The following is a 23,990-nucleotide window of genomic DNA, read 5'->3' on the forward strand; positions in this document are numbered from 1 at the left end:
CAACACACGCATCCTCTTAAATCAGAGTCTTCAATCCAATCAAAAAAAGTTCAAGATAGAGCTTCTATATGAACGGACCACATGCTTCCACATGAAAGGCAGACTCCAAAGAAAACCTTTCAACCGAAATACCCTACACTGCGAGATAACCGCCACCAAAGGTTTTCAACGGTCTACATTAAAGCTGAAGAAATTAAAGTCAAGGACCCAATATGGGTAAATCACTACAAGAGGCTCTTCATATTAGCGACGCTCACACAGCGACGCTCCAAAAAAAAATTCACGGCGTCGCTATGAGCGTCGCAAATTTCTTTGTAAATTTGCGACGCTCATAGCGACGCTTATAGCGACGCTCATAGCGACGCCGGCTGGGGTAAAAAAATAACCGAGCGCGCCCAAAAACGCAGATCTCAGATCTGAGTTTTTCGGCGCCCTCAAGCAAGGAGCAGGTAACGCTCTCCCTCACTCTCTCTCTCTCTCTCTCTCTCTCTCTCTCTCTTTCTTCTCCACACACACACACACACACACACGAGGAGAGGAAGGAGAGCCAGGTATGCTCCTTCCCTCTCCTCATTCTCATGTTCCCTTCCCCTCTTTCTCTCTCCCTCTCTCTCTCTCACACACACACATAGTGTTTTTGAGAGAGAGAGAGAGAGAGAGAGAGAGAGAGAGAGAGAGAGAGAGAGTACAAACAAAAACAAAAACGCACACACACACATACATAAACAAAGAATGCACACACACATTGAGAGATAAAAAGAGAGAGAGAGCATGCATAAACAAAAAACGCACGCATTGAGAGAGGAAAAGAGAGAGAGAACATGCATAAACAAAAAACGCACACATTGAGAGAGGAAAAGAGAGAGAAAACATGCATACGATCCAAAAAAACGCACACACATAGAGAGAGAAAGAGAGAGAAACTAATTTAACATCGTAGGAAACTAATTAAAATTAAAAGACCTAAAGATCTAGCCGACGAGGAGTTGAACTCAAGACCTATTATTCAAGAGGGAAATGGCATAATCAATCTATCATACTTGGCATGGGGGATAGAAAGGTTATACCATTTATCTCTTTTTATTGGCACACACATCCACACACGCGCACACACACAAGAAGAAGAGAGTTATAACGTCGTAGGAAACTATCTTAAAAGACGTTAAAGATTAGGTTATATGTAGACTTACATTAAATTAGATTTAGGTTTATTTTTAACTAGATTTACGTTTATTTAAGCTAGATTTAGATTTACGTTATATTAGATTAGATTTAGGTCTCCATAGACTGCGATGCCTGCATGAAGCGGGTGAAGAAAGCCCTCAATGGAATATAGGGTATTGCTGCCTTCACTCATGGTGGGCTCCGTCGATCCAAAAGTACTGGTGAAATGTCTTCAGAAGATAGGGAAGAAGGTGGATCTTCAGGGCGGCAAGAGTCACTACATCCCCGACGCAATGACCATCTAGACAACCTCTAGTCATTAGACTTACGTTAAATTAGATTTATCTTTATTTTTAATTAGATTTACGTTTATTTAGATTTACGCTTATTTACGTTAGATCGAGTCCACGCAAGAATTACTTACGGTTTAGGGTTTAGAGTTAGACGAACAGTGAAAAGATCTACTGTGAAAAGATCTACTGTGAAAAGATGTTAAGATGAAGTGAAGTGCTACAGCTAGAGAAGAGGCAAAGGGGTTTTGTCCACTACATGCAGTATCATGTAGACGTGGGTGTGTAGATTTCTTGTACCCACAAATATAGGTATTGACCAATAAAGACGAGATTATAACCCGGTGGTTCTGATCTCCGTGCACCTCTAGACCGAGGTGTGCGGGGATTGGACATGACTAGAGAATGTGAGGTAAAGAGAGAGAGAGAGAGAGAGAGAGAGAGAGAGAGAGAGAGATAAGACGAAGAATGCCAATAGAATATTAAATTTGTTGTCCAGGTTATAAGTTTTTTATCCTCATTATGAGTAGCGACGAGGATGTGGGACCGTCCAACCGAAACACCTATCTCTCAACGAGGGTCTTATGTCCTTGTAATCAATGCAAGCATGCTGTGCGACGAACAAGACGTGTTTCTTTGCAGCACGTTCGCGAATTTGATGAGTTCGATCCATCTATTATAGATCGAGTTGTTGCCAATTATAACTCGTCGGACTCTGACGCTAGCCAACAAGCAGCAATCTTGCAACCCAATAGACGTGTTCGCAGGCGCTTTGGTCAAGCAGCATATGTGAGGCCACAAGATGTAGCCTCTGACAGCTCGGGGGATGATCATGCAGAGCACATTCCCAACGAGGCAATGTTTGAGCCCGAGATTGATGAAATGATCGAGACGATCATGGATTCAGAAAGGCTTATCTATGATGATATGAAAAGTGAAGCCGATACGCCATTGTATGATGGAGCACGTATGTCTAGATTGAAAGCACTCCTGGTTCTTCTCAACATGCAGGCAAAGTTTGGATGGAGTGACACTAGCGTCACATCGCTTTTCAGGTGATCTATTACAATTAGTTTACTTTAATAGAACTCTAAATGTATAATGATCTGATAGATTTTTACACGACAGTATCATATTTTTATGTTGTGTAGATTGCTGAAAGAGCACATACTACCAGCTGACAATGTGATGCCAGATTCCCGAGATGAAGCAAGAAAGATTTTGCGAAACTTGGGGATGGATTACAATTCTATCCACGCTTGTCCTAATGACTGCATTCTTTTCAGAGGGGAAAACATAGACATGGAGAAGTGTCCGAAATGTGATTCCGAAAGATATCGAGTAGATCTCCACGGGACAAAAATTCCACAAAAGGTTTTGCGACATTTCCCTCTGCTTCCTCGCATCAAGCATTTCTTCGAATGTAAGTCCATGGCCGCCCTAGCATCATGGCATGAGGAGAATAAATCTTCGGATGGTGTGCTACGAATTCCTGCAGATTGCGTAGCGTGGAAACATATAGATGGAACATGGTCGGATTTTTCCAGGGAAGCTCGAAATTTGCGCTTAGGCCTGGCTATGGATGGCGTAAATCCATTTGGTCAAAGATCAACATCTTACAGTGTATGGCCCGTTGTCATCGTCAACTACAACATTCCCCCGTGGTTGACTACGAAGAAGGGGCACCTATGGCTAAGCTTGATTGTGCCAGGGCGATATAAAGTGGGGAATATGGATGTGTATCTTCGTCCACTATTGGAAGAGCTACAACAATTGTGGATTGGCATAGAGGTGGTGGATATGAGCCGACACACAAGACGACGGAATGCTTTGATCAGAGGCATTCTAATGTGGACCATGCATGACTATCCCGGGCTAACAGAATGCTCAGGTGATCTATTGACACTCCTCACTCAGACACTGTAAATCTTGTTTTTTCCCATAGTTGATCTATTATCATGTGTATACATGCAGGGCTTCAAACAAGCGGATACAGAGCATGTGTCACATGTGGACCTAGACTGAATGCACGTAGGGCACCCTCACTGAAGAAGCAAATCTACAAAGGTCATCAAGCGTATCTTCCAGAGAATCATGTGTTACGTGACGGCTTTTTGGGAAGAGAGCCACCAAGGATGTCTACACAAGCATGGTTAGAGCAGAAGGAGATGTGCGATGAAGGATTGCCTCCAGGGATGAAGAGACTATCTCTATGGTACGAGTTACCATACTGGCCGCGACTCATGATCAATCACTTGCTCGATCCAATGCACATATTCAAGAATGTGGGTAATCTACTATGGGACCATTTGACCGGCAAGAAAGATACTTTGGGAGCCAGAGTTGACCTTAGAAATGTGGATCGTATGGAGCAATATTGGCCACAAACAGTGTCTGATGGATCGATAAAACTCCCTAAAGCACCATGGATTTTCACAGGAGCCCAAGAACGCAAAGTAAAAGAGACCATTCGATCTTTGCGGACCCCCACTGGCGTAATGCACTCGCTCCGAACGTGTTTTACTAAAGAAGGAAAGCTTACCGGTTTGAAGTCACACGATTGGCATAAAATGTGTCAGGTACGTTCATAGTGGACTTTAATATCATTGCATAAAATGTGGACTTTAATATCATTGCTGCACATACTTTACAGTTTATTTTACCGGTTGCCATTGAGGGATGTTTGTCTCTCGACATCCGTAACACAATCTACAAACTTGCAAAGCTGGTGCAATGGATCTCACAAAAGGAGATCAACGTAGACTCCATACCATTCGCCAAACTAAATGCTGCGGAGCTTGTGTGCATGTTTGAGAAACATTTTCCTACTACAATGCTAACCATTCAGGTGCATCTTCTTGTTCACATAGTTGATGAGGTGGAAATAGCTGGCACAGTTCATTCCAGATGGATGTTCTTCTTAGAGCGTTTCATGAAAACGCTTAAGGGATATGTGCGTCAAAAGGCACGTCCGGAGGGTAGCATGGCAGAAGGTTGGTTGGTATCAGAGTCCCTAGTGTACATTGGAGAGTGGCTAGACGGATTTGATAAATCCCGGGACACGCTATGGCGAACCATAGATGATGAGCGCATATCTGGGATTGTCATGTGCAATCTCGGTGTTGAGAAGAAGATGACGGAAGATCTAGAGGCTAAAATCAACCGATTTTGCATGCTTCACAATCCAGTGATGCAAAAGTGGATTTCACAATATGAGGATGCAAAGCAAGAGCGACAAAGGGCACGAATCGAGTGGAGACGGGGAAGACGACCACCGATGCACTATCCAGCGGTTCTGGAGAGCCTACCAACCTTCATGAGCTTAAGATGGTTGCACAACCAATTGAAAAGCGCACAACAATGCGGTGACGAAGTGACTGAAGAAGAGTGGGAGTACTCTCGGGGTTGCGCGACCAAGGTAAGTTTGCAATGTACGACTAGCAAGTGACTTTATTTATAAACGTTTGAACGGCCACTCATAATCTTTGTTCGTTGTAGTATAAGTCATACACAGCAGCATGGTGTAAAGGTCGACATTTTAGGGTGGAACGAATCGACAAAAAGCGTTTTACTCAAGATTGTGGAATCATGGCAAAATTTGAACAGTCTAGTCGACGACGTTCCTCTGATGCAGATCCTGTGGTGGCGGAACTCACTTACTTTGGCACGCTGCAAGAGATTTTGAGGATCGATTACAGAGGATTTTTTGTCGACTTGTTCGACGTGCAATGGTTCAAGATAATCATGGAGGGTCGCAACGCTACTGTGCGTAGAAGAGAGTCTGGTTTTCTTGAGGTGGATTCTACTAAGAAATGGACTGACCTAAGAGACACTTTCGTACTACCCGAGCATTGTGAACAAGTAAGTATGTAAATAGTTAACATCCCCCTTTTACAAGTTATGTGCTTGAAAGCTCTCATGTAAGTTATGTGTCTCTGGCAGGTAATATTTCATCCTACAAAGTCTACATCAAACTGGTGGTACGTCATAGAGGTAGCCCCTCGTAGTGCAAGGACGTATGAAGGCTACCATGTGCCAATCACAACGACATCAATGGAGGAGATCAGAGAAGATGCTCAATCAGAAGCCGCTGCGGTGGTGCCAGACGAGCATCAAGATGCTACTACTCTATATGGGGTGCATGCAGAGGAGCTACAAAATGAAACAGAGGATATGTGTTTAAACGGAGAGCTCTATATAGATATAGGAAGTTATGCTGAGTTATGCGAGGATGAGAGAGAGATCTCTTAAAGCCACAAATATTGTATTTGAACAATTTTGCTCCGTGTTGTAAAAGCTTTGGCTCTCTAAGTACCTTCCATGGTGTATAACGCTCTTTTCTACTCGCGCTCACATCTTTTGATTGAAAATTATGAGTTTTCGACTTGCCTCTTCTATCACTCGATTCATTGCGTCATTGTATTTATATGCGTCATTACGTCATTGTATTTAATGGTCTTTGCATCATTGTCTACTCTATTCATTCAATATTAAGTTTAAATATTCGTGTGTTTAATGCAGGTATGGATGATGAGGAGTTTTTTTCTTCTTTGTCACCGCAGCAGAGACAGTGGTACGTGGAGCGTCATCGCTCTGGCGCATCATCGCGCGTTCCTACTCCATCCGCATCTCCCTCTCTTTCGGAGCATTCGGCGCGCTCCGAAGCTTCGGCGTCGACGAGACGAGCTTCACACTCGTCTAGACACCGGCGCTCTAGTGGTGGCGGTGGCGGTTGTTGTGGGGATTCCGCCACCGATGCCTCCACACCTCCTCCTGTTCGACGAGGCTCTTTACCCTCCCCTTCTTTGCCCGCCCCCACACCAGCCACAGCATCGCCATCTATGCCAGGTTTTGCACGGCTGACTGTTCCTAGAAGCTACACACCTCTACCTACTCCTCCAGGAGCCACCCCACTTGACACTCCTCGCTTCGGGGCCCAGACGCCGGTGGAGACACCTGACGTCCGTACCCCCATCGACACGCCGCTAGAGACCCCTGTCGGGACACCCAGGTTCACGCGTCACCGGCCAGAGGGCTTGCCTTACTCCGTCAACATCAGCGGCGGCATCATCATGGATGATGACGGCAAGAAGGTGATCTCGCGCATGCGTGGTCTTTGCTCTCAGCTGTTTAGACACTACATACTAAACAAATGGAGTGAAGTACCAAGTGATTTAAAAAACAGAGTCATCAGCATACTTCATGATGAGTTTCCCGTTCCAACACGGGATCAGCGCTTCAATGAAGACCTGATGAAGATTCGAATGCGCGAATACTGCAAACACAAGCGTTCCGAAGTGTAAAAAGCAATCAAGAATGGGTGGAACGGGCCAGATTGGCTGGCCAAAGAAGATTGGAAGAATGCGAAGAAAGCAGCGCGCGAGAATCCCGACAAGTGGAAGCAACAAAAGGATGCAGCCAGAGCGCGAGTAGAGGCAGGGAGCTCGCACCACTTGGGGAGCGGTGGATGGACATCATTTGAGGCCGATTTTGTAAGTGTTTTCACATTGCTCTTTATGCATGTTCGATAGTTTAGGGTTTATGAGTTTTTTAGTTCTAACATAATGAAATCTTTGTATGTTTTGACAGTGGTCGATGACAGGACGTGATCCCACACCGTACGAGCGCGAGTACGCAGGCAGGAAGGGCTTAAACGCCCTGATGGACATTCTCAGTTCTCGCGGCGGCATGGTTAGTATTAGGGTTTACTCTTTTTTATCTTTTGTATTGTTTTATAAATGTCGTTATATGTTTATACTTACTGAAAGCTGTCTTATTGTCTTTTTTTGCAGAATCCGACAGATATGCCGCTTGGACGCGATGAGACGTCTGACTAGACGACGTCAGTTTAGCCGTAGCTAGATAGCATTAGTTTAGGGTTTCTCATAGCTTATGTATCATGAGACGGATTTTATACGTCTTTTTGAACCATGTATATTATTACATTTGTCACCGCAGTTCCTTTTGCCAATCAATTCTTTATGCCTATGATGTTGTACAATTGTCATTATTACATTTGCCAATCAATTCATTTTGCCTATGATGTGTACAATTGTCAATTTTGCAAACAATGCGTCTTGTGGGTGACTATTTTGGGTCTATTATCTACCTTTGCACTTTTTTTAAAAAGTGAATCAAGTACAATATGGTTGATGGGTGGCAGGGCATTCAATGCCCTGCCACCAAAAAAAAATTCTCTCGGGCGTCGCTATAAGCGTCGCTATTTATGGCTCTGTAGCGTCGCTATGAGCGTCGTTATAGTCTTCTGTGTAAACGTTGCTATATGCGTCGCTATATAGCGACGCTGATAGCGACGCTTATAGCGACGCATATAGCGACGACTATAGCGACGCTCGTAGCGACGGTTTTAGCGACGCCGGGGGTTATAAAAACCTAGTGTATTTCCGTCGCTAACAGCGTCACAAGAGCACACAACCTCTTGTAGTGAATGATCCTAGCCAATTGATGAAAGGTAAACACATGGGATGGATAGCCTCCCACTACAACTTAGCAAAGCAAGGCTATTATGAGGGTCAAAAGAATCTTTGGTTACCAAAACCACAGACTTTGGCTTATGAGGTGGATAAAGGGTTTAAAAAGCATCCCCAAAAGCAACAAAGCTCATATTCATATCGCCAAAGGAGACCAATCAACAAGGCTCGCCAAGGGTACGCAGGAAATTTCAAATCTAACTGGCCTTCATACCAACATAGGACTTCATCGATAAATAATCCCAAAAATGGCACTCTTGTACATCTCAATACGACATCAAAAACATCATGGGCAGTGTCATCCACAATTCTTCAAGCACAAGGTTACTATCAAGGAAATCGGAGAATCTGGCTACCAAATATGTCAGGTAAACATTCTTCAATCAGACGACTTCAGCTTGAAGATAATCGCAATTTCACGGAAGGAAAAATCAAGGACACGCTAATCACACGATGCAGATACAAATGGGTGCCAAAAGAACAACACATACCGAAGAAGATTGAAGTCATCTCTAGCTCTCAAGAAATATCAAGACATGATGGACAACGTGTTACGGAGAATGGAGCGAGCCAATCTTCTCAACCAAGGGACCAACAACAACAAAAAGAAATTTTGACAACCAAGGTCACCCAGGTATGGCAAAAGAAACCAATATTGCCAGTATGGTCCTTTACAAATCCTCTCTTCAAGGATGGGAGTTTTGAATTTCAAAACCTATTCTTGGTCGAAAGCTTCGACCAAGAGTAAGTCAAGTCACCATAAAAAATCATGGCATAAGAGTCAAGAGTCGGGCAGCTAAGCCACTAAATGAGGAAGCGTCAGACCCAAGTTTCATGTCTTAATATTTTTTGTGGTCTATGAGTCTAGCTATTTAGATTATAGCTCAAGCTGGAAGAGTTGAGCATATTGTAAAATGGAGTCGCTCATGCTGGACAGGTGAGTAGAAGAGTCAAAGTCTAACAATTTTAAATGGTGGAGTGGCAGAGTAGTCCAGAAAACACTCATGCACATGAACACAGTGAGGAGAGTGAAAAAAACCTCGTCGACAAAAACCCTTCTTGTGAGCAACGGCAGCTCTTGAAGTCAAATATATTTTTGCTTCTCTAGCTACATTCACTCCTGGAAGCACCCATTCAAACTCCTCTCGCACCGCATATTGTTTCCCATGCATCTATCTGTGCAAGCATATATAATGTCCCATCATTGGACGTTTGCATTTGACACGATTTGTGTTTCACCCATGCACTTACACAACAAAATGATGATGACGAAGCGGTAACAGGTTTCATAAGCATTTGCTCAACAACAACGACTTTGACTTCAAGCTACTAACACTTATCCAATGTATATCTAGTGAATAATAGTAGCCATATGGCCATAAGTAATTTAACTCAACAAAACTCGGTTACATCAATACATAAGTACATATAGCCTGATATTTAATTGTGACTAAAGGCATTTTTTCCCACTGGGTTTTTCCCTTTAGTCTTATCCACGTATCCAAGACCTTCATTTTGTAATATACGCCACATTTTATTTTTACTATTTTATTTTTCTTATAAAAACACAGAAAGCAGTCCAACGACATCCCCAAATAACTACATGCTCATCAACTAGAAGATCAAAGTGGAGCGGCACAGAAAAATTCAAAAAGGATTCAAGTTTACAGGTACACGTGCAGGATAACACCCAAAGAACAAACAATCCAGAGCTGCCAAGATAAAGACTTGCTGCAACAACAAACCTCACTCGATTTATTCACGCTACAACAAAAAATCGGAGGGGGAGAGCTATGGCTTCAACTACACTCTACATGTACAAGCAAATGGTACCTCTACAACATACAAAGCATCTGGTAGAAGCAACTGCAACAACAAAAGCTTCAACCAACACCAAAACATGAAGCATTCGTCAAGGCCACTGCAAACATAGGGTCTTGTCGGGGACGACAAGACTTCGGAGGGGGAGAGTGTTGACAGGTCAACCTTTCAACAATGCTTCCACAAAGATTCCATGAAGATTCCTCAAAGATTCCAAATAAAGATGCTGATCAAGTGATGAAGATGAAGATGGATGCTGTAATGTGAAGATACAAGCTCATGGACATCATCAAATATCCCGTTATTATCATTTTGAGCCATTACGACCACTTTTGTAATGTTTACGAGAACTTCATATTTTAAGTCACCAATTGTATTTTGGCCACAGATGCTTGTTGGATGAGCAGAGCCAGCTCACAGTGTTATAATTAAGCTCTATAGAAGCCTAGGGACAAATCAGGTCATTTTGGTCGGACATTAGGTTTTCTAAGGCTTAGTATATAAGCAAAAACCTAAAGCTTTGTAAGGGGACTTCAAATAATCTGATCTTCTGTGTCGTTGGGAGACTGCGAGAGAGTGAGAGAGTCTGTGTGTGTGCTACAGGAGCTACGGTGGTCGAATCACAAACGGAGAGCAGCAGTGTGTTGCCCACGAGGAGAGCTACGTGTTGATGCTTACATCACGCGCGTTCGTCTGTGTTTTGGCAGATTCACCCGCGAGCTACTTTTGGAGTTTCAGTGAGTAATCACGAACCTTAGGAAGAGTGACCTATTGGTGTTGATAGGATATCCCTCAAGTTTCGTAACGTTTCGAGATGACTAATGGGCTTTTGGCTTGCTGTAGCATCATAGGAGACTCGCACATTCACAGAACTGATGGATGTAGATTTGATATTTCTGTAAGAAGTAGTCATTAGTGGGTCGCGTAGAGGTTGACACCCTTTGCTTGCTTCCACGCGCCTGCGGGTCGAGCTCCGTCATCAGTTGACATTATATGTTAGGTGAGTTCTCGCTATGTTGACGTCCGTCACAGCGTATCCGTCCAACACACAATTCCAAGAAGCTTCTAACTTCATCGACATTCTTCGAATTGGGCCAATCACGGATAGTCTCTATCTTGTCCAGATCCATTTGCACTCCTGCTGCTGACAAAATGTGTCCCAAAAAGTGTATCTCTAGTAGGAAAAATTCACTTTTCTTTGCATTAATCACTAACTTGTGATCTTGTAATGCCTGAAAGACCCGAAGCAAATGATCTCTATGTTCTGCCTCATTCTTGGAGAAAACAATGATATCGTCAAAGAAAGTGCCAACAAATAGCCAGTACTCTCGAAAAATTATGTCCATCATCCGGTTAAATATCGCAGGAGCATTGGTTATGCCAAAAGGCACCACCAAAAACTCAAATAACCCAAAAGCTGTCTTGTAGATGTCTCCCAATGCAATTCTAATCTGTTGATATCTACTCTTCAAATCAATCCTGCTAAAGCATGAGGATCCGGTAATCTGTCGAGTATATCATCGATCCTAGGAATCGGAAAACTGTTCTTGATGGTGATTTTGTTGAGAGCTCACATGGTAAGGTGATCAGTTTGGTGCCATTTCGGTGGCGTGCTTCCAGGTATCATATCAATGGTATGATCCCCCAGACGAGTGGGTGGTAACTTGCCTAACAGGCCCTCTGAAAAGAAATCGACATGAGTGGAGAAAATCTTGGCGTTCTTTTGTTCAGGTCAAAACATATTCAACCTTCATCCATCTTTCAATTCTCTTAAGTGAGTAAAGATATTGAAGTTTCATCAAGTACAATCTTTGAGCCCTTCATTTTTCAAAGTTGCATTCTCGGCCCGGTAGTCAACCACGACATTGTTCTTGTGGTACCAAGGGATTACGAGTAGAACGTCGCAACCTTCCAAGGTAATTACGTAAAACTCCGCGTGCCCTAGAACTTTTTGGCCTTTCTTCATCCTGTTCATTCGCTACCTTGCTAGGGTACTTCGCGGAGATATGCCCAGTTTCCCCGCATCCAAAGCACTTCCCCTCCCTGATGAAGCGAGCTCGCTCCTGAGGAGTAAGCTTGGGTCGTGCATTTTTCTTTTCTGAGTTGCTCTTTCTCTTTCTACTTTCATTTACCGAAGTCTGTTCAGCTCTTTGTGTCATGATCTCATCGGTGGGGTAGGTCAGACTACCAAAGTGGATGGGAAAACCCCGTTTCACATGACTCATCAACTCTTGAATAGAAGCTGACTTCTGTTCTAAGCAGTGATCTTGGATCTCTGTAGGTCGACCCAAGGTAAACCTCTCAATCTGCTCCTGGAAAGAGCTCCCGAATCTCTACGAAGAGGCAGGTAGAAAAGAGCTCCCGAATCTCTCGCAATAAGCGTCCACTATATCTTTCTTGGTCATCCGAAGATGGTTCCAAGTAGTTCGTATATCCCGTTCATACTCTCGAGTCAACCAAGAAGAAATAAAAAGTCTCTTGAATTTCAGCCATTTAACTGGCGCAGTCTTGCTTAATAGAAGCGTGGACCACCAAGTTTGAGCATTCCCCTTAAAGTAAGAGGCAGCTCTGCGAATCTTAGAGTGCTCTGAGTAACATCCTCCCGCAAAGGCGATATCAAAGTATTGTACAAAAAATAAAGCCTTCGAAGCATCTCTATATCGCGAAAACGTGTCAAATTTAATTGACTGTCCACCTTCCTTAAACTCTCAGACTTTCTTGCTTTTGTCTTCAAGAAAGTCATACTGGTTGGCTTTGTAGAAATTCTTCTTCTTTGCATAAAAATTGCTCTCATTAGAGTCTGAACTGTCTGTAGACAAGTCCTCTGTAGAATTGTCACTCACGGGGGGAGATTTAGACTTCTTTGCCTTTTTCTTGCCCTTTCCGAAGCGCTGCTTCTTGCTTCGCGTTTTGCCTTTTCTGTCTTCTTTGCTCAAGTTAGATGAGCTAGAAGAGCTGCCAGAAGAAGAAGAAGAACTGGGTACTCCTCCAAATCAAACACGCTTCTTCTGTTTCTTTGCCTTTTTCAAAGGTAGACTGACGACCCAAATAACCTGGAAGTCAATACCTTTCTTCTGCTTTTTGTCATGCCTCTCAACTTTGTTTTGCGCGTCAAAAAGTTGAGCAATCCGTGCATCAACCACCTCTTCTAATTCCTTCTCTGTATATTTCTTGTGAGCAAAAGGTTTCTTGAGAGCGGGTTTTGGGGGTGGTGTTGTGGTTTTCTTCCACTCCGTATGCACCTCCTCCAAAGTGGTCTTGCTCATATATTTTGCCATTTTCGGGTCCTTGGAAAAATTAAGCATCATCTTTGTTGCATCGTCGATCAATTGTCGACGCTCCATCTCTCTACGCTCCACCTGAGTAGTCCAAGGCGGGCCATACTTCTCGCGTGAATCTTCGTTGTGATCCCTTGCCGTATCTCCGGATGCAGAGGGAGTCGACTGATCCTTGTCTGAAGCCATAGGTGGCGCGGAAATAAATTTTGAGATCGGATTTCTCCTAGAAGAGAAATCGGCTGTGCTCTGATACCACTGTAACAGACTTGGACACTCCAAGTCAAGAATCTACCACGATAGCACAAAATAACCACTTCAAAACAATTCACAGTTCACAATTGATTCGACACTAGTCCGACGGAGTTTTGTGCCTAGAGTGATTGGCCCCAAAGACTGGCGCCCCTTTCGGTATTTCTTTTTGTATTAATCTGTGTTCAAAGTACAAGAGTGCGGGCAGGCGCTCACACTCAGACTCTGCATCCAAATGCTCTAAGTTGTCAGAGGCCTACCCGTGTATTTAAAGGTAAAAGGGATTCCAAAAACAGATCCCCAAAAGCTTTCCAAAAACTGAAAATCACAAGCTAAAAAGTAGACAGCTTTTCCACAGGCTCTCTCTCTCTCTCTCTCTCTCTCAAATAAAGCAAAAGGGCTTTCTTTCTCTCTCCAATTTGCGTAGGAAAAAAGCATCACCAAATACTGTCGTAAAAACTCCACACAAAAAAAAGCAGCCGTACGACATTTCTGCAATCTACAAATTGCGCTGGCCTGCCATGTGGCACTGCCGTTCGGGTACAGCCTGCTCCCATTGCAACCATTTAGGGTTTCAATAGATTAGGGTTCTTGGCAAAAATTAGGGTTTTTGCAATTAGGGTTCCTTGCAAAAATTAGGGTTTTTGCAATTAGGATTTCTCTGGTAGTAATTAGGGTTTCTTTGGTAGCCACATCATCACTTTGTAATATCAAGCCTGGGAAACAGACCAAGTCTGCCTCCTCCTTGAGCACATCTGTAGTAGGGTCAAAACCGTGATGCCAGCGTCGGAAGTAAGCTTGAGCTGCTTTGGTGCCGAGTGGACTCATCGAAATCACCTTGGTCGTCAAGATACGAACTCGACCTGGTAGTACCTTCTCCCGAGGATCTGGAAATCCGTGATCTTGCCCACATCGGAGAGAAGACGGGCTTGAAGTAAATCCCGAACCTCACCCTGACTGGGCCGAGTGCCAATGATCTTACAGATAACCGAAGTGGCTTGCAAGCGCTCCAGTTCGGCCATCAAGCTCGCTTGCTCTTCTAGCGAAAGAGCAAGACGAAGGGTCGGCTCCGCAGTGTCGGGCGAGGGGGCTTCAGTGGAGTCCCCCTGAGGTGGAGCAGAAGCCACCATTCCATGTCTGCTGCTGAGTCGAAGAGGCTGAAAATGACTTGAAGCTCCTGGAAGGCTGCAAGGACAGACTATTGCGAGCTTAACAGAGAGGATGGGGGGGGGGGGGAGCGAAAGAATGCGGGAGTGCAAGGGGTGGACGGGCGGGCTGAGACGGGAGAGCTAGGCGCGGACGGGGAGGACTGAGGGCTGAGGCGGGAAGAGGTGGGCTGAGGGCGGAGGCGGGCTGGCTGCGCAGAGTGCAGGGCAGGGCAGTGCGAGAGGGGGTTGGGGGGGGCAGGGGGAGGAGAGAGCGATGGCGAGGGAGAAGGGCTGCAGGAGCGTGCGCAGAGGGAGGGGGTGGAGGCAGTAGCTCTTCCAGTTCAACTAGTGGACTCTTCATTCATTTTTTCCCAAAACTCTCTCGTGGAAGACCATGTATGCTTGAAAGTTTTCTGATAGAGCTTTAGGAAGGCCTATTATTGCATCCATGGTAGTCTTGACTATGCGAAAACACAACGAGTGACAGAGAAAAGGCTGGAGGTGGAAGGTGGCTAGCTAGGAGTTGCTGATGATTAGTGCTGAAAAAGAGCACATAACAATTCTCACAAAGAGGTTTGAGCCATGTGCTAGAATCATACATCGACAAAAATTTGAAGCTATTTACTTGGATGAACAACGCTAAGAGCCAGCCAATTGAATCAACAAAAATTAAGGGCAACTTTATTGGATACTAGATGCCGCTAGGGATAGCTACCATCAACTATATATTCGCAGGTATTTTTGGTATCTGCACGGTCGGTAACACAGTCAATCTGATCGTCGATATCACAATTGTATATAGAGATTGTGATATCAATGATGATACTGATTGTGTTATCGATGCCTACACCAGCGGTTTGATGCCGATACTTATAGCGATGCCATCGGGTTTAAAAAGGCCATTCAATGGTGTCAGTATAAATATCAATGGCTTGAAAGCTCCTTTGTAGTGAAAACATGACTTGAGAGTGCCAGTCCTACGTATATCATTAGGAATGAAGCTTAGGTGATGCTGATAGTAAAAACTTAGAGATAACCCTATACCAGGAGTTGGCAATGCCACCAATGACTCCTCCCAACACAAAGTTTACCTTGATACTCTTACCAGTTATCTCTTACAGTAAACCTCCTCTCCTTCTCATATACCATGTTTTCCACAATGGAAGCCAAAATCATTATCATCTACAATGCCGAAAACAACAAGCTCCTTCGTTCGCATTTTTCCTCGATGCCCTCTAGCCTATTTGTACTTGCATTCTTTGTTTTCTTTGATGGGGCTTCTAGCTCCTTGTCTCAAAATGGAGGCTAGGTAGGGTCCTTTTTTAGGTGGTTAGAAAACAACATATAGAGATTAATGATGCATGACAATCACAAGAAGTTTTGGGCAAATTCTCACAATATTTCCCACATTGTGACTTACCTCAACATCATGAGCTTTTGTGAGGGAGGCGCCGCATACCTAGCTAGGTATGCGGTGCCTCTCGAGCAGAAGCTCATGATGTTATGCATTGTATGAAAAACAATGAGAAAGACTCCGTTTTCCTACATGAGAAAATTTCTAAATCTTCTTGTGAATGTAGAGAGGATACAAAGACTCACTCACGAGAAAGAACTAGGCAACTCCTCGCTTCCAGTGATAACAAATTTTTGAACCAAATCATAAGCTAAAGGTTAGAAAAGACATGGAATCAATAAAGATAACTGTCAGATAGTTCTCAATGATGACTCTTGCTGTCCCCAACTCCTATCTATGCAAAAAAAAAAAAAAAGGGGCAACTCCTCTTTTGAATGTTAACAAATGTTTGAACCCAATCAAAGCTAGAGGTTAGAAAAGGAAAGGAATGAACCAAGATAACCTGCCCAAATAGTTCCTCAAGAGGACTCTTGCTTTGCATAAGCTTTGGGTGCTCTCTTCAGATATCAATAGAATATACACCTAAGGAGCTTTGATGTTTCATAGAACTACTTTGTTGAAGAAAACTAATGTTTGCACGAAGAAGAAATCACATACTAGCATTGTAATAAGATTGGTCGCAATGTCGAAAACGTGATTGTAACTTTGATAATGTTCCTCATTCATGACCAATGTGCATGAACTTAGTGTGCAAGAGGCACTTCAATCAAGGTAGTAGAGAGTAGCGAATAAGCATCATCAGAATCACTCTCTTTATGATTATCGTTATCATCATCACTATCGGAAGTAGCGTAATCCATACCGGCATTGTCATTATTTGTATCACTGCCACTATCATAGTCAAGATCATCATCATCATCAAGATTTTCAATTCCATCACCCATGCAATTTGCATCGAACATGCCTTCCTTTGAGGATTTCACGGGGTGTTTACTATAACAAAGCTCATCGTAGCTCGTCAATCTTGGCACTTCTGCACCCACCTCTGCAAGCTCTTCTCCATCTTCCTCTTCCTGCTCATCTTGCTCCTTGGCAAATTCCACACTCTGCCCTAAGTTATGATCTCCTACCTCCATATCCATGAAAAGCTTCAGCAAAGATGTGGCTGCCCTTCTCCCCTTTCTAGAGCCATGTATAGAGAGATCATTCAAGCTTGAGAACAGTGCATGGTCATGGCTCTGCGTCTCCTTTTCAAGATGCCCGGTTAGGGAGGGCTCGGTTTTGAAGATCCTCAAGAGTGCATAGGCTGCCTTCTCTTTGCATGGTATCGAAGTCATGTCTGTAATAGCGTTGGCAATCCGCTTGACTCCGCTTGCCGCGGCAATTGCCGAGACACCTTCGGGGTGGGAAGCCATAATCCTAAGCACAGACAGGGCAAGCTCTGAAGCTTGTTCATTGGTTTGGCTAGAGCCGATGTTTACAAACATATCAAGAAGAAGAAGAGCTGCACCGCCCCGAGCAGCAAGGGTTTTATTGCCATCATATGCAAGCAACAGAAGCAAGGCTTTCAGTGCATCTTGCTTACCCTCTTCTGAGCATGTGGGCAGTAGCGTCATTAGACCTGCGATGCCTCCATAAATGCCAATGGGAGCTTTGTGGATGTCGAGCTTTGCAAGGCAAAGTAATGCCCCTGCTGCATTTTCTCGTGTGGCGATCGAGCGAGCTGTGCGCATAACAGTCTGAGTGATGGGTTTCACCACTCCAAGGGAACCCAGGTGAAGAATGAGATCTTCATTGAGGAGGAGATGGAAGAGGATGGCGATGGCATGCTCTGAGATAGCGACCTGGTCGACAGTGCTGACGCTTTCTCTGCTGATAATGTGTATGAGGGCTTTCATGGCGGACTCATTTTTGGCAATGAAGGTGCGATGATCCACACTGGATTGGGTGAGGAGGCGCAGGAGCTCTGAGGCTTGCTTCTGGCTCACTTCATTTGGGCTGATGAGGTCTTGGATCAACACATTCAGCAGCAGCGGGTTGGACATCTCTCTCTCTCTCTCTCTCTCTCTCTCTCTCTCTCTCTTGCAGACCGATATCTGGCGAGCTCCCCTCTGTGTCTTTCCAAAACTCCAAGAGAGTTTTCTGCCTAGAAAGCGGAGAGCTCGATGGGAAATCGCTTCGTCATCATCAACATGCCCCACCATCGCCAGCATAGTATATCAACTCCAAGGCCGTATTCACAACCTGGCTTTGCTTTGCCAGAGTGGAATATGGCTTCCTTGTAAAAAGCCCTCGTATTGGTGCGACTCACTGGCAGCGTGTCTATTATCTTCTCTCTTCGGCCAATTGCAAGAATACCTAAGAAAAATTGCCAAAATTCACCTGAACTCCGTTAAAAATTCCCAATATACCCCTCATATTTCAAAAATTCCTAGTATGCCCCTCATACTTGGCCTAAAATGCCCTTCAACTTCTCCAAAATTCCCAAAATATCCCTCATTAACCTTGCAAACATCTCTACATCAATTGTTTTTCAACTCTTCATGGGAAGATTGGTTCTCCCCACATACAAGAAAATAGAGCAAGGATTTCATATGGTATTGTGGGCTTGCAAGATGCATTCATTATTTTTTGACACAAATGCCTGTATTTGTGAGTATTTAATGGGAATTTTTGAAATTTGAGGGTTATTTGGAGAGTTTCCACAAATGTCATTACTATTTTAATAATTTTTCCAAACATCAATTTGATCCTGTAATGGAGAGCAAATTTTCAAGCTCTCCATGTGGTGCAAAGCAGAAGAGCATGGTAAGTAATCCTGGGTGGTGAACGTTAGTGATGGGCAGCAACAGTCACAACATGGAACAAGATACTATTGAAGCATGGGACAAGAGTTGAGACCCCACAAAAAAGGGAGCTAAATAGCCACGCACTCAACCTTCCACTCCGAAAGAGACGGTCAAGGTTTCATTGCTTGCATTTTTCTTGTGTGTGTGTGTGTGTGTGTGTGTGTGTGTGTGTGTGTGTGTGTGTGTGTGTGAGAGAGAGAGAGAGAGAGAGAGAGAGTTTTTTAAACTAATACTTATACACAAAAGAACATAATAGCTCAAAAGAGTTGGCTTTAGACAAGGGACAAGGAGTAGCACAAAAACTACTGAGTCTTTGATTCATTTTTGTACATTAATGAGAGAATGAGGTATTATTTTAGTATTTTTGTACATAGGGAAGTTTGGAGCGACTATAGATGTGGAAAAAAGGTTTAGGTACCTCAATTGATGGGACATTAGCTAAGCCAAAAAAGATCCTAAGAGAAGATAGCATTCTCGCATGCATCCATGTAAACAAGACAACAGATCCATTAGTCTTGAATTCGTATTACAGGTGTCGACAAACCATATCAGTTGTTATCCATATCCATCTTACAACATTTTTCAAACTTAAGACTACTATCCAAAAAATTGTGAATATCCAATCTCAAAAACCTTGGTTATGCTTCTCTATAAAGCCAAGTGTAAGGTGTGTTTCTTTTAATTCTTTTTAGATTTCTTTTAACTTGAGATAAAAAAAAGGTCCAGTACAAGAGGTTCTTCATATTAGCGACGCTAGCAGTGCGACGCTCAAATGTTAAAATCCACGGCGTGGCTATGAGTGTCGTTATGCAACAAATACTATAGCGACGGTCATAGCGACGCCAACAAGGGTAAAAAATAAACTGAGAGCGCCAAAAATTCGGATCTCAAATCTGAGTTTCGACACTCTAGCGAAACAGGTAAACCCGCGCTCTCCCTCCCTCTCTCTCTCTCTCTCTCTTTCCCCCCCCACACACACACACACACAGACACGAGGAGAGGAAGGAGATCCAAGTATGCTCCTTCCCTCTCCTCTCTCTCATGTTCCCTTCCCCTCTTTCTCTCTCTCTCCCTCTCAACCTCTCTCTCTCTCACACACACACACACACATTGTGCCTTTGAAAGAGAGAGAGAGAGAGAGAGAGAGGACACAGTACATGCATAAACAAAAAACACATACACACATGCATAAACAAAGAATGCATACACACACACATTGAAAGAGAGAGAGAGAGAGATAAAGTAAAGAGAGAGAATGAGAGAGAGAGATGTATAAAGCAAAGAGAGAGAGAGAGAGAGAGAGAGAGAGAGAGAGAGAGGAGAAAACAAAGAGAAAGATAAAGAGGGAGAGATAGAGAGAGAGAGAGAAAAAAAAAACGAAAGAGAGAGAGGGGGGAGAAGACGAAAAGAGAGAGGTAAGGGGAGAAACAAAGAGAGAGAGAGAGAGAGAGAGAGAGAGAGAGAGAGAGAGCTAAAAAAGTAGAGAAAATATAAAATGAAATGTTATGTTAAATTTAGGGTTATGTTAGATTAAATTACATTTAAGATTAGGTTAGATTACGTTTAACTTATATTTAAAATTTATGCTAAATTTAAAATTAAGTTAGACTTAAGATTATGTTAAGATTTAAAGTAGATTTAAGATTAAGATAGATTACATTTAAGTTTATGTTAGATTTAGGTTTATGTTAAGTTTAAGATTAGATTAGATTTAGATTTACGTTAGATTTAAGATTAACGCAAGGTTTAAGATTAGCTAGGTTAGATTTAAAATTAAATTGGATTTAGATTTAAGTTAGACTACATTTAGATTTAGCATTTAAGATTAGATTAGGTTTAGGTTTATGTTGAGTTTAAGATCAGATTAAATCTAGATTTAAGATTAGATTAGATTAGATTTAGGTTAGATTTTAAGGCATGTCAATGAAGGCTTTGTCCAAAGAGCAAACACTAGGTACACAACAATATGTATATTCCCATCAGAATCTGACACCTATTAACTCATCTACTAACCATGTTCAATTAGCTCAAAATCACCATATGTTCAATTAGGTTAGATTTAAGATTAGATTTTAAATTTACTTTTTATATGAAAGTCTACCTTCGGGATTATGAAAAAAATAGAGCTAGGCGAACAATGATCCCTCTCTTCCTCTCTACGGATGCGACCTTAAGTTGGAAAGCTTTCAACGGAATGATACTCAAATTGGAGGCCAACATGCATTAGGAGAAATATGAACCTTGCATGGGTCTTGTAAGGAATCCTAATTTTTAGGGATTAAGGCTAATGTTGTGTGGGGTTTAGGGGGCAAGGGCATTGAAGAAGGTAGTTTTGAGTAGGCTTTTCTAACCTTTTTTTTAAACAAATGTAGGATGTGGACCTAAAGGGTTGCTTTCTCTCTCTAGCTTTTTTTAAAGTGAAGGAAGCATAGGGGTGTGTCCACATCACCAATTCCGTAGGTAAAAAAGAGTCAAAATTTGACTTTTTTTAAAAAATTTCATTTTTATTTGTTTTTTACTTAAAACTCCCTCCCAACATATATACATATCCAAAAATCTTTTTTTGACCCATTTTTTAACCCACAAGCTTAGAAAGTCCATTTTTTCAAAAATCTTTTCCCCCAAAAAGTAATAAACATTTTGTTCTCTCCTCCTCCTCCCTCCTCCCTTCTCTCTCCCTCTCCCTCTCCTCTCTCTCTCTGCCCCTACCTTCCTCCTCCTCCCCAATCTCTCCCTCCCTCCTTCTCTCCTCCCATCCTGCTCGGCCTCTCTACCCTTCCCCCTCTATCTTTTCATCATTTGCTTCCTCACGCAACAGCTTCCATGGTGCTCACGGACATCACAAATGGTTTGCTTCCACCACCACGTACTCCGCACACCAAAAGCATACATATTCGCTTACCCACGGCATTTGCACCGAAGACCACTAGTGAAGGTGATCAAAGGTCATCACAGGAACGTCGCACCGCTTGTGAGACCAATGTTGACATTTGGGTGGATGGCCATTTGTACCCTTACGATCCTATAAGCCGCTTCCATCCACCGTTTAATAGCCTTTCCACATTTCTTCAATTTCTTGGGAGGGGAGAAGCAGGCTTGTTAGGCTATTGCAAGCGGCTGTGTATGGGTGCAGGTGCTTCTTTACATATGTGGATGCACGAATGTCAAGCTCTTCACCTCAAGACGACGGCATTACAAGAGAGTGTTGCCTCTTCGGAGAGGGTAGTTAAAAGTCTTGAACAACAAATGCAAGAAAAGGAGTCCCACATCCAGAAGCTTACCAACACCATCACATACTTGAAAGAAACACCCCTTGGTGCAAGGGAACGCAAACGCCCGTATTCATCCATTGAAAATCTTGCACATTCCGGAGGAGCACGCAAACGACGAGTTACAGCCACAAGGTGATTTGGTCTTTACTTGCATGCTGCATTCTTACTTCACACTATTTTCTAACATTTATGTTTATTTGTTGCTAGAAATTTCATCCAGGAGGCATGCGGTGGAACAAGCCAAGATAATTGAGTCAACCTTCTCACTAGTTGTCTCAATACAGAGGACGTTATTTCTATCTTACAATCACCTGGAGGTAAGCACATTAAGGATGCAGTCACCAAGGACCTTATGCGTAAATTAAGAAATGTGGTTAATGATGATGAAGTTCAACAAGCTTGTGATGAGGCTGGAATCAGCACCAAAGCCTATCAGGCTATTTTTCAACTCCTAAAGGATGCCCTCAAAGAACATGGCATTGTGGAAAACCTATTTCCCGTTCCTCACAAGGTCAAGCTCGCAAAGAAGGTCACAAACGAAGATGTGTTCTCCCGCATTGGGACATACCTACACATTGAGGACACAATGCCAACTTCCCTTTATGCTTCGTGCGCAACAAAGACAAGGGGAAAAGGTAAGAAACAATCCATAAGACCTTCGAATAAGGGCTTTCCTTACACAATGTGGAAAAATATTTTCGTGGATCTTAGAAGGCTTCAAGAAGCCATGCTTAGATTTTACGAGTTACCTGAAGAAGGTGACACACTTTACTTTTTTCTTTGGTATTATTCTTTTCATAGAAGCTGAAGTTTAAGGTCTTAGCACTATTTATTTTGTAGTGCTTGGCACAAAAGTCGCTTTTGTGTTGAAACTCGATGAGTGTCAAATAGTGAAAGGCCGAAGGTTAGAGAGGCTAAGTGTCACTCTAATGAACGAGGCCCTTCTGCAAACCAAGCGAAGGGATTCAGTCGAAGCCATATCCCACCCTATCTTTTAGCGTGCAATTAGAGAAAGACATTTGGTGGTTGGGTGCTATTGAGGTGCCCAAAGAGACCAATGGAGTACTTTCGTGGATTTTGAGAGAACTCCATGGATCACAGAAGTAATACACTCCCAAATTGCAGGTCAGAATTTGGAGATTGAGGGCTTTGGTAGTTATGATGTGGAGTGTCACTTAGGTGGGGATTTGAAGACCATAAAGTGTTTGCTTGGCTGCAAACAAGGGGCTTCTTCTCTCATGCCTTGTCCATTTTGCACTCGAGGGTACAAACCTAATGGACAAAAATCACATAAGAGCACTGCAAAGGCCAGTTACATGCTTCCATGGCAAGGGCATGGAGAACAAGGGTTAGATTTTCATGATGTCGGAGATGAAGGTAGAGAATGGGAAGCGTCTATTCTGAGATGTCCCATGCTCAATGCCCCAGACCGTGATCAAAAGGACCACACTTGGAATCCAATCTTTCGATTTCCTCTATCGAATGTACATTTTTGTACATTACACGCATTCATGCGTATTTTTGATAGGCTATTGAAGCTCCACATTGACTATGCTTTCACAATGAAACCGTTGGAAAAGTCCCAGGAAGCGATCGAAAGAGTGGAGGTACTCTTGAATTCCATTGGCTGTCAAGGTGGAAATGTGTTTATAGTTGCTGCAAAGAACACAGGGGAGGCCCATGAAATTGCTCAACAAGTGTCAATGAGTGGACAAAAAGCTAGACACTTTTTGAAGAAAGTTTCCCAAGGAAAGCCAAGTCGATATGATGCTCAAAGCAGCTCCAACCAGCAGGCAGGTAACCTTTGGGAGCTTTGGAAGGAGTTATGAAAAGCTACTACTAACAATGATTCAAATGGCGAGCTTGCAAACAAGCGCAAGCAAGTTTGGGCCCATTTTGATAAAATGGTCAAGCTTATGAGCCTTAACAGCACAACAGAAGAACAACGGCAATCATTTCAAGAAGCTTTGGCAGATTTTACCAAGGTCTTCACCCTTTCTTGGGGTGAAAATAACATCACACATTACATGGTAAGTCATTCATGGTGTATTCATTACAAGGGATTGTTTTTATT

General features: G+C 43.1%; 1 protein-coding gene across 1 annotated transcript; it reads right to left on the bottom strand.

Annotated features, from left to right (window-relative positions):
* Window positions 1–16,207: 16,207 nt before the first annotated feature.
* Window positions 16,208–17,976, bottom strand: LOC147446530 (uncharacterized). The gene has a single exon (XM_086526250.1). It carries the CDS (start codon window positions 17,838–17,840, stop codon window positions 16,539–16,541), a length of 1,302 nt encoding a protein of 433 aa, XP_086382376.1. The 5' UTR covers window positions 17,841–17,976; the 3' UTR covers window positions 16,208–16,538.
* Window positions 17,977–23,990: the final 6,014 nt, after the last annotated feature.

Source organism: Adiantum capillus-veneris, chromosome 12, assembly GCF_014529385.1.
Source record: "Adiantum capillus-veneris isolate H3 chromosome 12, ASM1452938v2, whole genome shotgun sequence".
NCBI classification, from domain to species: domain Eukaryota; kingdom Viridiplantae; phylum Streptophyta; class Polypodiopsida; order Polypodiales; family Pteridaceae; genus Adiantum; species Adiantum capillus-veneris.